The sequence below is a fragment of the Zootoca vivipara genome, chromosome 16 (genome assembly GCF_965207765.1).
Source record: "Zootoca vivipara chromosome 16, rZooViv2.hap1.1, whole genome shotgun sequence".
NCBI classification, from domain to species: Eukaryota; Metazoa; Chordata; class Lepidosauria; order Squamata; family Lacertidae; genus Zootoca; species Zootoca vivipara.
Genome location: NC_142599.1, coordinates 31,054,968 through 31,072,706, shown reverse-complemented (window position 1 = coordinate 31,072,706; position 17,739 = coordinate 31,054,968). Strand labels below are relative to the sequence as shown.

Here is a 17,739-nt window from a genome sequence, read left to right as displayed (position 1 = left end):
CCTCCCACCGTGACGTTGACGACCTTGATTGGGCACGGAAGCTGGCAGTTCTTCATCGCCCCGGCGACTGTGGCTGGATCTCTGCTGGCTGTAAACAGGAGGAAGAAAGAAAAGAGTGATCCTAATTTTGGTAATTCAGGGCGCGGGTTAGAGAGGGGTGAATGGGTTGGGTAGAATAAGGGGGAGAGGGAGAGGGAGATGGGGATACAAGATTTTGAAGGGAAGAGGAGTTGAAAATCCAAGATCAGGAGAGGGGAGAGAGAATTGACCTGGAAAGGAGGAAGCGACCCTAAAATTTGGAAGTGAGGGGGGGAATGAAGGAGAGAGAAACCATCAGTGCGGCTCCCTAATTCAGGGGACCAAGGAAGCAAGAGAGTGCAAAAAAATAACAGGAGTTGGGAGAGGGAGAAGGAATCATTACTATTTAGGGGAAGGGGCTTTGACACAAATCATGGGTTTGCATTCTTCTGCTCTCTCCTCCCCTTCTTCCTTGTAAGCCTGAGGGCAGGGAGGGACTGTCTTATTTCTGTTTTTTTTTTGTTTTTAAACCAAGGTGCTTTGGGAGGCTTTCTGACGGAAGGGTTAGTTGAAAATGCTTTCAATTTTTTTAAAAAAAACAACAACCCTAAAACCCACATTGCGGCAATACCTTTACTGGTACAACCGCAAAAATGTTGCGCAAGCATGCGCGCGCTTCTCAGTTCTCCAAAACTCTTCTTCAGGGTTGAATTGGTGAGTAAGAAATAAAACTCAAAAGCTTGCATGCTGTTTTGTAACATTAAAGGTGCTGCTCTGAGGTGGATTTTGATTTTTCTTCTTCCGGGCTATCTTTTGCTTTTTTAAAAATAAATAGAATGAAGGGCAGGCCCCCAAGGTGGGGGCTGTTAGAGGAGTGGAGAATTAGATCCCGAAGCATTACCATATTAAATACTCAGAATGGTAAAAGAGGTTTGCAAAAAGACATGTGGGGTGGAAAAAAGCAGATAGATAGAAACTTTTCCTCCCTCTTATCTCACAGATGTAGTGATGGCCACCAGCTTGAAGGTGGATAGCTTTTCTCTGTGTCTCATAATTCTAGAACTCTGGGCCAGCCAATGAAACTGAAGGTTGGGAGATTCAGGACAGACAAAAACAAATACTTCTTCAAACAGTGGGGCATAGCTAAATTGTTGAATTTGCTCCCACAGGAGTTAGTGATGGCCACTAACTTGGACCGCTAACTTATCCTCATGTGTAGACCATGAGACCAGGGCTGTGGGTTCAAGCCCCACGTTGAGCAAAAGATTCTTGCATTGCAGGGGGTTGGACTAGATGACCCTCGTGGTCCCTTCCAACACTATGATTCTCTGCAAGAAATATGCATGTGGTTCTGTGTAAGGATGGCTGTAAAAGAGAATTAGACAAATTTGTGCAGGGTAAGTGGCTACTAGCTGCAATGGCTGTGTTCTCCCTCAGCTGTCCGAGGCAGTGTGCTGGGAATTGCAAGTAGGGAGGGGGCTGTTGTGCTGTGGGCTTCCTTCGGACTTCTGGTTGGCCGTTAGGAGAACTGAAAGCTAGACTAGATGGACCACTGGTTTGATCCAGCAGGCAGGCTCCACTTACATAGAATGCTAGATCCTGTGGTTTTGAAAAGGTGATTGGTGGTAGACATAGGGCAGAAGCAGGGAAAATTTCACAGGAAGCTTAACGGACTTGCGGAACTCACTGTCACAAGATGCAATGACCATGGCTGCTTTAAAGGGGGATGATGAATGGGGGATAAAAGAGAGCTGCTGTGTTGGTTGTATGGATCCTCCATTTGGAATGCAGGTTGGTGTGTGTATTTCTGGGAGGGGGCTGCCTTCATGCCTTGTTTGTGGGGGTTCCAGAGGCATCTGGAAAAGAGGATGCTGAACTAGGCAGGCATTGGTTGTATGCAGTCATTACCCCAGTAAACTAGGGATGGGGAGCTTGTGGCCCTGCAGAGGTTGCTGGACTACAGCTCCCAATCATCCCTGATCACTTGCCTGGCTGGCTGGGCTGAAGGAGTCCTGCAACATCTGGAAGACCACAAGTTCACCATCCTTGCAGTAAAAACGAATGGGAACCAGGATTTCGGAAGGACCGCCTCCACCCATGTATAACTGTCAAAGTCTTAAGATTTAGCTTCTGTGTACAGAATGAGTGGTAAAGCATGCTGGAAGTGTAAAGAGAAAGATGGGGAATTTTATCATATGTGGTGGACATGCGACAAAGTTAAAAGATTTTGGGAGATGTTATATAATGAATTGAAAAAGATGTTTGAATACCGGTACACCTTTCCAAAAAAACCGGAGGCATTTTTGTTAGGGATTATGGGAGGAGAGATTAGAAAAGAGGATCAAGTACTGTTTATGTATGCGAGAACCGCGGCTAGGACATTGTTAGCCCAAAAATGGAAACTTCAGGAACTACCAACAATTGAAGAGTGGCAGATGAAAATGATGGACTATGCTGAATTAGCTAGACTGACTTACAAAATCCGAGACCAAGGAGAGACAAGGTTCCAAAAAGACTGGAGTAAATATGTGGACTATATGGAGAAAAATTGTAGAAGTTTAAAAACACTTGCAGGATTGAAATAAATCCTACGAATTGATTGAAAAAAAGACAATAAGGAACTGCAAAAAATGGAGTTAATAAGAAACCCGCATGAAGGGAGGGGGGGAAGTCACAGCTCGGCAGAGCAAGGTGAAAGAGGAAAAATATAAGATGTTTTATATAAAAGATTGTTTTTTTTGTTTTAATTTGTTGTTAATTGGAAAAATTGAATAAAAATTATTTGGGGAAAAAAAGATTTAGCTTCTGAGTCTCTGGTGACTGGTTCATGAATGAGGCTGGTAGGTAGGAGGGAAGGTCTTTTCTGTGATGACCTGCACCTCTGGAATACACTCCCCCCCCCAAAAAAAAATTACAGCCGCACCCTTTATTAGCCTTTAGGGACGCCTTCAGACTTTTTTATTCCAGTTGGATGGTTTTGCAGTGCTTTCTTTCAGCAACTTCTTCAGCTGCTGTCAAATTGTTGTTCTATAATAATAATAATAATAATAATAATAATAATAGTTACAGGTAGGTAGGTAGGTAGCCGTGTTGGTCTGACGTAGTTGAAACAAAATAAGAAATTCCTTCCAGCACCACCTTAAAGACCAACGTAAGTTTTTATTTTGTTATCTGAAGAAGTGTGCCCCACCCATCCAGCTGGGTTTCCCCAGCCACTCTGGGCAGCTTCCAACAAAGATTAAAATGCATTAAAATGTCACACATTAAAAGCTTCCCTAAACAGGGCTGCCTTCAGATGTTTTCTAAATGTCAGGTAGTTGTTTATCGCTTTGACATCTGATGGGAGGGCGTTCCACAGGGTGGGTGCCACTACCAAGAAGGCCCTCTGCCTGGTTCCCTGTAACTTGGCTTCTCGCAGTGAGGGAACTGCCAAAAGGCCCTTGGCACTGGACCTCAGTGTCCGGGCAGAACTATGGGGGTGGAGACGCTCCTTCAGGTATACTGGGCCGTTTAAGTCCATGTTATCTGCCCCCACTGTCCTGCTTGCGGACTTCCCTCTGAGGCAGCTGATTGGGCACTGAGAGAACAGGATGCTGGACCAGGTGGCCTGATCCAGCAGGCTCTTCTCAATATAAATAATAATATAAATTATTACCATTTTTGAAACATTACACAAACCACGCCCTGAACGTGGAGCCGGCATAACCAATCTGAAAAGCGTGGCAAATTTCCCTCCTAGTCCTCATGATCTTGAAAGGAAATGTATGAGCAGAAACCTAGACGCTATTTCCTTGTGTGTTTGTGGCTGAGTAAGATTTCCGGTCAACATCGGAAGAAACTGCGTGGTTTCATAGCTCCATGCTCTTCCCCAGGAACAATGGGGAATATACAGAAGAGTGGGCTGGGGAGGATGTGAAAGGGAAGGAGTTGGGGAAATGTTGGGAAGAATGACTCAGTATGTAGTCAAGTCCCGATTGCAGGCTTCCCAGAGGCAAGCAGCCCAGAGTGGCTGGGGCAACCCAGTCAGATGGACGGCATATAAATAATAAAAGTGTTGTTGTTGTTGTTGTTGTTGTTGTTGTTGTTGTTGTTGTTGTTGTTGTTGTTGTTGTTGTTGTTCTGGCTGATCTCTGAGAGAACAGGATGCTGAATTAGATGGGTCTTTGGCCTGATACACCAGAATCTGCTTATTTTACTTATCGTATGTTGCTGCTACTTTTAACTGATCATGCCCTGCTGTTGTTATTATATTGTTTTAATAAGCTGCCGTTGTAGCATATCGACTTATTTATAAACTGCATTGGGAGGATAATTTGCCCATGAAGGCAGTTTTTAAAAATCCATTAAGAAATCTATCATTAAACTCTTAACAACAGCCCTGCAAGTTAGGCCTGTCTTCCCTGCTGGTGGCAGTGGGTGGATGAAGCTAAGATAATCACTTGCTTCTCAGGGAGTTATCAGCTTCCTGGTTCCCAGCTGAGTGCCTTAGTCATAGGAACATCGGAAGAAGCCTTGCCCTGAGTCAGAACGCTGGCCCATCTATCTCAGAATTGTCTGCACCAGGGCGGGGAACCCATTACCCTTTAGATGCTGCTGGATTCCAACTTCCATCATCCCTAGCAGGAATGGGCGGTGGTGAGGAATGCTGGGAGTTGGAGTCCAGCAATATCCAGAGGGCAATGGGTTCCTGCTTCCTGGTCTACATTTACTGACTGGGGTTCCGGATGGGATTCCTCTCCCAGTTCTAGTTGGAGATGCCAGGAATTGAACCTGGGACCTTCTGCATGGTACATAGGAAGCTGCCTGTCTATTAAAGTAAGATTCTAGTCCTCATGGTTCTGTATGAAATTGGAAGCTGCCTTGCACTGCATCAGACCATTGGTCCATCTTGCTCAGTATCCTCCAGGATTTCAGACAGGGAGTGCCTCCCAGCCTCACCTGGAGATGCCAGGGATCGCACCTCAATATACCTGGTTCCCTTAAGCGTCCACCCAGATTGTCGGACACCTGGGTCCCTCGGCTCCTTCCGGATGCTCTGCCACTGAGCTACAGCCCTTCTCCTGGCTCTCAGAGGAATCGCCTTCATTCTGATCTCCGTGTTTCCTATCCCTCCACAGTTCTGCCGACGACAACCCTCACCCCCCTGGAGAACGGCACGTTGGGCGTTGGGGGCCATGCCAGCCCCCTGACAATGTTCCACATTGAGGATGATGATGATGAAGAAGAGACATTCCCACCGGGTGAGAAGGAACCGCAGGATCTCAAGCTGACCAGGAGGAGCGTCGTAGGAGGGGACCAGGCCCCAGGAAGCCCAGGAAGCACGGCAAGTCCTTCTGCTGGGAATCCAGGTATTTGGACTGGGGCAGAACAACAGCATTTCCCTCTCCCTCTTCAGGGTTCCCCCTAGACCTCGGCTCCCCAGTTGTTGCTGGAATGCAGTTCCTATCCATCCTAGCTGGCTGGGGATGATGGGAGCAACCAGCCACTGCATGGAAGTGAGGCAGTGGGTGACCTAGATGGTGGAGGAAGGGAATCTTCTGCCCCTATCCTGCACCCTACAGGGGAAGGGAAGCCCCCACCCCGCTCTATACCTATCATAGAAATCTGTCAGACCATTGCTACATCTCGCTCAGTAGACTTGTGTGGTGTAGTGGTTAGAGTGCTGGATTAGGACCCGGGAGACCAGGGTTCAAATCCTCACTCAGCCATGAAGCCCACTGGGTGACCTTGGGCCCGTCACTGACTCTCATCCGAACCTACCTCACAGGGGTTTTGTGCAGATTAATGGCCGCAGGGGAGGGGGGGACCATTTTGAGCTCCTTGGAGGAAAAGTTAAAATATAAATAAACAAGTAAACAAATAATAATGATTTCACTGACAGGCAGTGGCTCTCCAGGGATTGAACCTGGGACCTTCTACGTGCAAAGCAGAGTCCCTAACGCTGAGCCGTGAACCTTTCCTAAAGAAAAACCATTTTTTCCCTCAAATTATAAGATATCTTTACTGTCATTGTCCCCTTGCGGGAACAACGAAATTACTCGGTTGCTACATCCACTCAGATAAAGCATTCCGCATAATCCAAAATTACAAAACCTAATTAAAAACAGTAAATATAATACAAAATAACAAGTATAATAAGATGACTTCAAAGTCCGGGCTTTCCATTTAAGGCCAAAATCGCTCTAGAGAAGAAACTGTTCCTGAGATGGCTCGTTCTTGCCTGCATTGTTTTATATCTCCGTCCCGATGGCAGGAGCTCAAAGAAATGGTGACCAGGGTGCATTGGATCTCTTGATATGTCTAGTGCTTTTCTATGGCACCTGGTGGTGTAGATTTGTTCTAAGGTGGAGAGTGAGCAGCCAATAATGCTCTCTGCTGTTTTAATAATTCTGCACAACCCTGCTCTATCCTGAGAAGTACAGCTTCCGTACCACACACATAAACCATACGTGAGCACGCTCTGTATGGCACAGTGATAGAAGGCAAGCAGCAGCTTTTGTGGAAGATGGTTTTTCCTTAAAATTCTCAAAAAAATACAGTCTCTGCTGCGCCTTCTTCACAAGCCCCCTTGTATTAACACTCCAGGACAGATCCTCCTGTAACTCAATGCCTAGAAATCTAAACGTTACCCTCTCCACACAAATTCCGTCAATCAAAAGTGGCTGGACCTTGTTCCTCTGTCTCCTAAAGTCCACCACAAGCTCCTTTGTTTTCTTTGTATTTATGAGCAAGTTATTAACTCTGCACCACTCTGTCAGCCGCTCCACCTCATCTTTATAGTCCGTTTCACCCTCCTGATGCTTTAGTTGAGGTTCATGCATTGCAGGACTAGATCTAGATGGGGTTCCTTCCAATTCTATGATTTTGTGTGAGCTTAGCGAAGCCTAACCTGGGAACCAAGAAGCTGCCTTAGTCAGACCATTGATCCATCTCACTCAGTATTGCCTGCACTGACTGGCAGTGACTCTCCAGGGCTTCAGGCAGGGTGCTGTTCCCAGGCCTACCTGCATGCAAGGCAGATGATCTCCTGCTGACCTGCAGCCCTTCCCCAAAAATGTTTTTACAAGAGGGTCCCTCTTCTGCCAGTCCTCAGTGAAAATGTTTTCCAGCTAGTAACTTGCCTTGTTGGTTAGCTCAGTGGTGCTGATAACACCAAGGTTACAGGTTGGGTGCATATTCCTGCGTTGCAGGGAATTGGACTAGAAGATTTGCATGTCCCTTCCGATTCACAGAGATTCTCTTGACTTTTTCTCGCGCCCAGAGGATGGATGGCGAAATCTGCCTTGCTTAAGCTGTGAATTTTTAAAAAATAAGTGAAGATAATAAATGTAATAAAACAAATTAGCTATAATGAAAGGAGTTGTGAGAAGAATATTAAAGGGGATCATTTTTATCAAGAACTAGCTGGCCCTGCCACGCGTTGCAGTGGCTCAGTTTGTTAAATGGAGCCTCAGAGTCCCACTTGAGACCCCCCTCATCTTCAGAGTCCCCGTTTTTCGTGTGTTATGTAGGCGCATCCCTGTGTCTCCCCCCCCCCGTTCCGACCCATTACCTGTCCTTGTCCATCCCCCCCATCCCCGGTTCATCCCTGTGATTGGGCCCACCCTGTCCTGACCCATGACTTTTTTGGCCCCCACCCCACCCAGGCAGGCCCCTACCTCCACTCGGCCTAGTCTGGAAAGCGGCCTAGTCTGCAAAGGCGAGCCAAGATACTGTAGAGAGGGCAGGTTTCATCCCTGTGTCTCTCCCCCCCCCCCGTTCCGACTCATTACCTATCCCTGCCTCCTATTCCGCCCCCTCCATCACCCCCCCCCCAAGGCAAGGCCCTACCTCCACTCGGCCTAGTCTGTAAAGCCGAGCCTGTGGAGAGGGTAGGTTTCCTAGGTGTAATACCAGTGTAGCCGTCGCTAGAGGGCGCTGTGTTGCAATCTCTCCTGTGCTCCCAGCATGCACTTGCGGGTGATTTGTAAGTTCTGGAACACAGGGTTTTAGGGGTTTTACGTGGCATAGGTTTGACATCTGTCTTTGCAAACTTTATAAGATTAATCTCACGGTAGCATGGGATGTTGTGTGCAAATTTGAACGCTATCGGTCAACCGGTTTCGGTGAAGTGGAAACACACCCACATGCCGTTTTTACATTTTATATATATATAGATGCCATGTTTTCTTCCATGAGAAATGTGCCAAGTAGAATTGACAGAATCAGTGCAATCCCATACTTTTCTATTCAATGACTGATTGATGCAAGATTGTGCACATGCATGGCACCGAACCCAGAAGTGACCCGAAAACTAAAAGGACAGAATGGGGTGTGTGGAATGCTTTACATGGGCCCTGTGGATGTGGGGGGTGTCTCGGGACATAACCCCTGTGCAAAATGAGGATTGCTTGTAAGCCCCACTGAGTTCAATGTCACTTCTAGGTAAACTAGGAGTACAGTCTAAGTTTGCAATTGTACTCCCAACATCTGGAGGGCCAAAGGTGTTCCGATCCTGCTGTAAATGATAGATCAACTGAGATTTCTTCAGTCGGGTGACAGCTTTTTATCCAGCCTTTTTTTTAGCAGCTCAAACCAATGTAGCACCCACATTACCGTATATTTTTGTTCTGAAAGACCACCTCCTTCCTAACATACCCTCTTGAGTGTTACGATCAGCAGTGGGGGCCCTCTTGGTGCTTCCCATCACCACAAACGCTTAGAGGAGAAGTCAGTTTCTGCCCTATGCTGAAGATGTAGCTTTTTGACAACCGAGATGTGTTTTTGGGGTGCCCACCCTGCTCTTGCGACTGTGGGTTGTTTTAAATACTGCATTGTATTTTAAATTGTTGCAACCCACCCCAAGACCTTAGTGTGCAGTACAGGTAATTAAATGGAACTAATAATAATAGTGAGATCTCCACAATCACCACCCTGGAAGTTGGTTGACAGTGGCTTTGCGGCAGAACGGCCTCTCTGAGCCATGTCTATTCAATACACCACCTTAACCCTCTAGGCCAGGCAGAGAAGCAATAGCCCCGAAAAATGCTGCTGGACTCCAGTTCCCATCATTCCTGGGCATTTGCTTGGGCCCATGTGAGCTGGAGTCCAAGAACATCTGCTCTGCATCAGAAAGGACTGGACCTTGGCCTGTTTTACGGCCTAGCAACTTCCGCTGCCATGTTGTGGCAAGTGTGTAATAACCCCCTTCCCTGTTTCCCCCACCCCACCCCACCCTTCCTCCTCCTATGCCAGAGCTCCGGCGTCGCATTGGATCCGACCCTCCCTTGCCAGACCCAGAGGCCCTGGATGAGGTGGGCACTTTCCGGGCACGCTCACGCTCTGCCCCTCCCATCCTGTGGGCAGCCCAGCGGTACGGGAGGGAGCTGCGTAGGATGAGCGACGAATTCCACGGCGAGCTGCAGGTGAGTCTGGCCTGCTTACAGAGAGGTCCGTCCTTCCCAAGGGAGAGGTGGGCTTCGTTGCCGCGGGCAGCCTGCCTCTGAATGCCAGCTGCTGCCAATCACTAGCGGGGAGAGTTGCTGTTGTGCCCAGGTCACATTTTTGGGCTTCCCACCGAGGCATCCGATTGACAACCGACGATAACAAGTGTCCCTAAAGTGTCAAGTAGGTAGAGATGTTTTTTTCTCCCTCCATTAGGCCATTAGCAGCCTAATCCTCCATGAATTTGTCTAATCCAATAATAATAATAATAATAATAATAATAATAATAATAATAATAATAGGGCAAAACAAAACAGCACACATCAAGTGTTTCTCAAGACGGGGCTGCCTTCAGATGTCTACAAAAGGTCATAGAATTGGTTGTCTGTTTGACATTTGATGGGAGGGTGGGTGCCACAACTGAGAAGGCCCTCTGCCTTGTTCGCTTTCAACTTCGCTTCTGTGTGGGAACCGCCAAAAGGCCCTCCAAGCTGGACCTTAACAATGAAGGTGGAGATGCTCCTTCAGGTATACAGGGCCAAAGCCATTTTAAAGTCATGTGCTTTGAGTAAAACTAACTTTAGATACAACCCAAAAAATCTGTGGCTCTCTAGACGCTTTTGGACTCTAGGTCCTGTCGGCCACACCTGGCATGGCCAGTGGTCATGGATGATGGAAGTTGTAGTCTAGCAACACCTGTCAGGTTTCTCATCCTTGATGTGCCAGCCTGCTGGATTGAGAGGTGCATGTCGGGAAGAGGGGGTGATGCCACGTTTTCCTTCTCTCTTGCAGAAGCTGCCGCGCCCCAAGAGTGCAGGGACAGCTACCCAAATGCGCCGGACATTGGGCTGGAAGGAAGTTCTGCAGTCATGGTGGCGTCGGAATTCCCCAGGCAATGGTCCAAGAAGCCCCCCGTGACTGTATCTTGCTGCTGTCCGTTACAAATGGTGGAGGGGGGTTTGAAGGAACAAAATAAAGGGGGCGGGGTTAAGTCTGTAGGGTTGATGTGGCACATGGCTGGTGTCCCCACAAATTTGGGGGATGCTGTGATCATTCCTCTGCACCTCCACACCCACTCCCCTAGGAGTCTTTTTTTACTTAGGCCACTTTAGTATGACATGTTAAGAATTTAACCTGCTGCCCCCTATGCACGGAATCCCACCCCTTTCTCCCCTGCACCTCCCCTATAAGACCCCTAATTTTGAGGGGATCTTGTCCTGCCCTTTCTAGAGTGTACTTTTTGTATTTTAAAAGAAAAATAAACACTGAACAAAACCACTGTATGGGATTACTGAAACGAGAACCCCTGACATTCACCAACCCTGCCTAGAGAAATTTGTATGCCCTTTTATTATATGTTAATAAATGTTTATTAAAATACTTTTCTGGCTTATAGCACGTCACTGCCTATTCCTTCAATTCAACAACCCCCCAGACTGCCAGTCTGACTGCAGTGGGGGCAGGATTGCTTTAGCTGCCTCGGGAATGAATGTGTCGGAAGAAAATTAAACTCAAAGGGACGCAGAGAAATTGAATTCCTGTTTAATATCACTCTTTTCGTCTTACAACTGCAATAGGGAGCCTGTGGGCCTCCAGATGCTTTTTTAAGACTCCCAGTTCCCATCCTCCCTGACCGCTGGGAGTTCAACCACATCTGGCGAGCCACAGATTTATAGCCCTGCCCTAGAGTTCTGTTTCCAGGGGGAGGTGGAAAATGCAGAGAGGAGCGAAGCCCGAGTTTCTCCATCCACTGGTATTTTCTCTTCTTAATTTAAAAGCTGGCTGATGGAACTGCAATGTGATAAAGGCACTGCTTTTCAAATGGGATTCTCCAACTGGGTGGAGATCAGCCCTGAAATTATTATATTCAGTCCTGAAATTATTATATTCTCACATTCCCTCATGTCTCTGGCGAACGCCTGGTCTGCCAGATGTTGCCGGACTCCAACTCCCACCATCCCTGAGCGCTGATTATGCTGGCTGGGGCCTGGTGGGAACTGGAGTCCAGCAACATCCGGAATGCCCATCTTCCCCCCCCCCCCCGCTCTACGCCACATTGGTGGGATCCCAGCAATAGCGCTTCCCACAATCCAAAGCACCCAGCTCCTCCATATCCGCTGGGCTCAACTCCCAACCCCAGAGCTGGCTGTTTTCCACCACACGGCTCGGGGTGGCAGACTTGGGGATGACGCTCACCCCTTGCTGCAGAGCCCAGCGCAGTAAGACCTGGGCAGGCGGGCGCCCGTGTCGCGCGGCGACCTTCACCACCTCTGGCCGCCCCACCAGCTGGCCGGTCCCCAGCGAGGAGTAAGCCTGCAGGTGGATTCCCTTGCTCCGGCAGAAGCCCAGCAATTCCACCTGCGCCAGTTCTGGGTGGAACTCCACCTGGAGGACGGAGGGGGGCACCCGGCACACTGCCAGCAGCTCCTCTAAGTGCTGGATGCTGTAATTTGAGACCCCGATGGCCCGGAGCTTCCCAGCCTCGTACAGCCTCTCCAGAGCCCGCCAGCTCTGCCACCGCCGTTCCCGGTTGCCCTTGTCCTCCTGCGGCCTGCCTTGGGTCCCGGGCCAGTGGATGAGGTAGAGGTCTAAGTAATCACAGCCCAGCTCCTCCAGGCTACGCAGGCAGGCTCCTTTGGCTGCCTCCTCCCCCTGGTCCCTTGGGCTCAGCTTGCTGGTTAGGAAGATGTCTCTCCGAGCCAGGTTGTGGCGCGGCAGCAGCTCGCTCAGAGCGTGCCTGATGGCAGACTCATTGCCGTAGACGGCGGCCGTGTCCACCAAGCGGTAGCCGTTCCCGAGAGCAGTGTCCAGGCTGAGGCGCACGGCCTCCTCACCCCGCAAGCGGAAGGTGCCCAGCCCCAGAAGAGGCATAGGGGCTCCACTGTTCAGCCATACTGTGCGCTCTGGTGCCCTGGAAGAGATAAAAGTGAGGGTCATTATATTCCACAATGCCACTCAGGAAGGTCTGCTGTGCTCAGCCGTCCAACTTTCTGCCACAGGAAGGGTAGGAGCTGTGCCCCTCAAGATGCTGCTGGACTCCTGCCGTGGACTGGTTGGGCAAAGAGGGATGGTGGGAGGCAACAGCTGGGGAACCCCCAAAGGGTAAGAAGGCTCAGAGCCCGGGGATCAGTGGTGGGATGGGGATGGGTGGTCAGAAGGAGAAGACTAGGAAGAGGCGGCGTTGGAAATTGAAGAGGTAACAGGGTTTAGTGAGCAGGAAGAGTCTGTGGCAGAGAGCAGTTCAGAATCAGAGCATGGAGAGGAGGGGTGGGGCAAGAGGCAAAGGTGGGTCAGGCTGCTGAAGAAGCCAGGGTGTCTCCCCCTCCTGCAGTGAACAACAACTCTCCCCCCTGGTCTCCCAGAACGAAGAGAGTGGAGCAGAGAGACAAGGCAAAGGAGTCTTGGGTTACTGGGAAAGGTCCCGGGAAAGAGGAGTCTTAGGGAGACTCCTCTTTGGGCCAAGAGACCTACTGGGAAGAGGTGTGGTGACCACTAGGCCTGAGCTGTTTCGGTTTCTTTGAATAAAGTTAACTTCACTGACACTGGGTGTTGGATTGCTGACCTGCCCCTGACAACTCCCAGCAGATTGGCATCCTCCCACGAGGAACACAGGATGCCTATCCTCCTTCCATCTCTTTGGTAACAGAAGCAGGTTGTGGGTACCGCAGGGCTGCTGCTCTCCATCCCACCATGCCTCCTGTTGTTATGTGCACCTAGCAAAGTGAAGGGCAGGCATGGGGCACCTGCGGCCCTACAGATGTTGGGACTGCAATTCCCACCATCCCTGACCATTGGCCATGCTGGTTGGGGCAGATGGGAGTTGGAGTGCAGCAACATTTCGAGGGCCATTGCCCCAGGCAGGTACCTGGTCCAGCTTCAGCTTAGATACTTCCAGGAAACCAGCGAAACTGCCTCTGTTCCACCGTCATGCAGCATTAGGAAATTAGCTGGACGGGTCTAATCCAAGACAGCCGTTTCTGCGCTTGGAACGATTCCGAGCACGTCTACTCGGAGATGAAGTTTAACGGGGTCTGCTCCCTAGTAAGTGGGCTTCAGATCCGAGCCTCGGAGCAGTCGGAGGGGATAATTAGCAAGCAAAGTTAAGCGGGTATGGGCTGAAAATCAGGCGTGTGTTTGGGTTTCTCTGCGGGAATCTGCAATTCTGGAAGCACTGTTGGGCGCATACGCTTATGCAAGGAGTGAAAACGGGTAAATCACACACCCTTCGTCACACGCAAAAATTAAAGTGGGGCAGCCTTGGCTTCCCTCCCCCGCGGAATCCTTACCAGGAAGAGGGAAGCTCCCGCGAGGCCCGCTCCATGGCTGCTTAAGGACTAAGACGCGTAGGCGGAGCTGAGGTCTGCTATCCAATCGCCGCGCGAGGACCAAGGACGAGGGCGTGGGTCTGGAGGGAGGTGGGCGTGGCTCATCGAATGTTGCTGAATGAAAGGAAGGGTTCGAACGCGGGAAGCGGCGCGTTCCTTTTCCCAACACAGGGGAAGGCGATTAATGAATGGCGCGGCTGCTGGTTCGCCCCAACCGCGCCCCGCCCCCCAATATGACCTGGCGAACAAGCTGAACTCCAAATCCCATCATCCCTCATTATTGGCCACTTGCAGAATGGCGGCGAAGGATGATGGGAGTTGTAGTCCCAATAACACCTGAATGACTACAGGTCCGGGGTTCAGCCCTACCCAGCCTTGGGCACAGCCAACTTATCCCAAAGCACATGACTTTCCCCAAAGAATCCTGGGAGCTGGGAGGGTGCTGGGAATTGTAGTTCTGTGGGGGTGGGGGTAAGATGCAGTCCCCAATATTATTTGCGTGGGGAGAGGGAGCCGCCTGCTTTAAATGTATGGTGTGCATAGGATGTCTCCTCAGAGGAGCCATCAGAAATAAGGTGTTGGTGAGGCAGAAGTGGAGTTTGATGGTGGGGAGGACCAGGACACAGTGATAGAGCACTCACTGCTTTGCATACAGAATGTCCCAGGTTCCATCCCTGGTATCCTCAGGTAGGACTGGGCTGGGAATGTCTGAAACTCTGAAGAGCCTCTGCCAGTCAGTGTAAACCAAAGGTTGGCAATGTTATAAAATCATATTTGGGGGGGTTGCAGGACACCATTACTAATGAACAGAGAGGGGTGACCGAACCTGACAGCTGCAGTTACCCAGAATCCCTCTCAACACCACCTTCTTCGATCTCTGTTCCACTCCAGAGACCCGCACCCCTCCCACTTGGACTCAACCCTGCCTTAAGGAAGGCTTAAGGATCAGCATATGCACACATTTCCACATGACTAGCAACTTGGGAGCCATAATTCGCTGTCAATGGTATCTCATTCACAATGGAAGACTCCTCTGAACAAAAGACAGTGATCAACTCTTATGAAAATGTTAATTTCTCTTTGTGTTTAGGAATTCACACCTGGGAGGGGTGATAGGAGGACTAGGAGAGGTGTCAAAAGTGCTCAGATTTCTACCTTGAACCCTCCTTTTTTGTGAGGTATTGATTACATAGCTGTGATGTAGGAATGATGTATTGGGGGCGTTTCTTGGTGATGGGGAAACTGATAAAAGTGGAGGTTCTCTTTTGTTCTGGGTTCCTTCCTTGTTCTCCTGCGTGAGGGGAAGGACCCTGTTGCAACAGCAAATAAAGGCTTTGCTTCTCAAACTTCTCTGGTTGGCCTCTGTTATATATTCTCCGACCGATGGAGAACCCAATAAGGCTCTTGTGTACCCCATAAGGGAATAAGAGCAGATTTTGCTTAGAACAGCAACCTAAGGCACATGGGCCAGTTCCGGCCCATGAGCTTCCTGGAACTGACCCACAGCCGTTCCGTGGATCGGCATGGGGATTCTGTGCTTCCCCCCACAACAGTGCCATTTTTTCCTCGCCACAGGAACCGACTTGCGGGTCAGAAGAGCGCTGGAAATAGCTTGAGCGCATCCATGGGTGCACATGCTCCGGCCCACCGAGAGGTCTTCCAGGGAGTGGCCTCAAAAAACATTGCCGACCCCTGGTGTGTAGACCAGACACCCCCAAACTTCGCCCCTCCAGATGTTTTGGACTACAATTCCCATCTTCCCCGACCACTGGTCCTGTTAGCTGGGGATCATGGGAGTTGTAGGCCAAAACATCTGGAGGGCCACAGTTTGGGGATGCCTGGTGTAGACAATGCTGAGCTGGATGGGCCAATGGTCAGACTTAGTGTAAGGAAGCTTCCTACAAATCAAGGGACTGGGGTGCACAACAGCTCAGTGGCAGAGCATCTGCTTGTGGGTGGAGATTTAATCCTGAATGGCATCTCTAAGCAGGGCTAGGGGAAAGCTTCACACCTGAAACCCAGGGCGGCGGCAGCGGGGGGGCGGCAGTGTAGACCATCCTTTCTCCATCTTGGGTCCCCAGATGTTCTTGAACTACAACTCCCATCATCCCTGACCACCGGCCATGCTGGCTGGGAATGATGGGAGTTGCAGTCAATTAACGTCTGAGCATCTAAGGTCAAGAAAGTCGGCAGACTATACTGAGCTCGATGGACCAATGGTCTGATTTGCTTTAGGGCAAATTCCTATGTTCCTCCTGGGGAGCCCTACTGGCGCCGCCTTATATTTGTGCTTCTTTAATTCACACCCTCCCACACACCCACCATATATCTGTGCCATTTTAATTACAGGGACACACACATTATTATTGATACTTTCTTGGGTTCCATGATCACTGCAGATGGTGACAGCAGTCGCGAAATTAAAAGACGCCTACTTCTTGGGAGAAAAGCAATGACAAACCTAGACGGCATCTTAAAAAGCAGAGACATCACCTTGCCGACAAAGGTCCGTATAGTTAAAGCTATGGTTTTCCCAGTAGTGATGTACCGGTATGGAAGTGAGAGCTGGACCATAAAGAAGGCTGATCGCCGAAGAATTGATGCTTTTGAATTATGGTGCTGGAGGAGACTCTTGAGAGTCCCATGGACTGCAAGAAGATCAAACCTATCCATTCTGAAGGAAATCAGCCCTGAGTGCTCACTGGAAGGACAGATCCTGAAGCTGAGGTTCCAATACTTTGGCCACCTCATAAGAAGAGAAGACTCCCTGGAAAAGACCCTGATGTTGGGAAAGATTGAGGGCACAAGGAGAAGGGGACGACAGAGGACGAGATGGTTGGACAATGTTCTCGAAGCCACCAACATGAGTCTGACCAAACTGTGGGAGGCAGTGGAAGACAGGAGTGCCTGGCGTGCTCTGGTCCATGGGGTCACGAAGAGTCGGACACGACTAAACGACGAAACAACAACAAATTGTTGACATCCTTCTTTCTCAAGAGACAATGGAGTGTGCCTCTGGGGGTGAAGTTAAACCGCTGCATTAGCAGCACCGAAGTGACCTCCTCTAGGAGCAAGCCTGGGCAGTGTCATGCATATGGGTGTCCTGGGTTGCCCAGACAACAACACCCCCCTCTCTGCTTCACTGAGGTAGTGCAAAGGAAAGCAGAGCAATATGTTTGGCTCCAGCTTGGCTGCAGGAGTTGCCGGAAGGCATACATCATCATCATCATCATTACTATTACTGTTACTATTACAGTACTATTATTATTATTTCACATACTCAAGCATCTGGTTGGCCACTGTGAGAACAGGATTCTGGACTAGGTGGGCCGTTGGTCTGATCCACGCAGGAGCTCCTTATATTCTTAAGTTACCAAATGTTGGTGTGTTAGGTGGGTGAGTGGGTGGAATTCCTGGGCTGAGCCCCAGTTCAACTTCCTGGCTTGATCGCTCAAAGGCTACGTTCAAATCTCTGCTAAGCCAAAATAACTTGCTGGCCTCTGGCCAATCCCCATCTCTCAGCTTAATGTTGCAGGAACAATTTATTCTCTATTGGCAATAGGTCGTAACACACACAAAAATCTGTGTAATTATACAAGAAGTCCAGGAGTTATAAATAAATAACCTGGAGGAAAATTGTGGACTTCCATATGTTGTTGGACTCCGAATCCCATAAGCCCCAGCCAACCATGGCTAATGGTCAGCGATGATGAGAGTTGTAGTCCAGCAACATTTGGAAGGCTACAAGTTGCCTAATATCCACAGAAACATTCACCACCCTTTTCCAGTCAGTGCACAGCTTCAATCTAAAACCAATTCCATGAGTGTCAACGTAAAGCCAGCTACTAATCTAGTGATGACCTTCTGGGAGTTAGCCAGCATAGAATTGATTTTTTGCACATCCAACCAATACCATAACCCCTCTTGTAACTCATTAAGAAACTTAAGACAAGCTTCTTCCAGAACTGTATAC

At 49.4% G+C, this 17,739-nt stretch overlaps 2 protein-coding genes across 2 annotated transcripts; one reads left to right on the top strand and one right to left on the bottom strand.

Moving 5' to 3' along the window:
- Window positions 1-54: 54 nt before the first annotated feature.
- On the top strand, window positions 55-10,839 carry BAD (BCL2 associated agonist of cell death). Its single transcript, XM_035099085.3, has 4 exons — window positions 55-130; window positions 5,136-5,366; window positions 9,253-9,422; window positions 10,234-10,839. Exons 2-4 carry the CDS (start codon window positions 5,210-5,212, stop codon window positions 10,357-10,359), a joined length of 453 nt encoding a protein of 150 aa, XP_034954976.2. The 5' UTR covers window positions 55-130; window positions 5,136-5,209; the 3' UTR covers window positions 10,360-10,839.
- Window positions 10,840-10,967: 128 nt separating this feature from the next.
- On the bottom strand, window positions 10,968-13,989 carry LOC118076377 (uncharacterized). Its single transcript, XM_035099083.3, has 2 exons — window positions 13,728-13,989; window positions 10,968-12,352 (listed from the first exon to the last, which is right to left on the bottom strand). The coding sequence occupies exons 1-2, from the start codon at window positions 13,760-13,762 to the stop codon at window positions 11,488-11,490; spliced, it is 900 nt and encodes a 299-aa protein (XP_034954974.1). The 5' UTR covers window positions 13,763-13,989; the 3' UTR covers window positions 10,968-11,487.
- Between the last annotated feature and the right edge of the window lie 3,750 nt (window positions 13,990-17,739).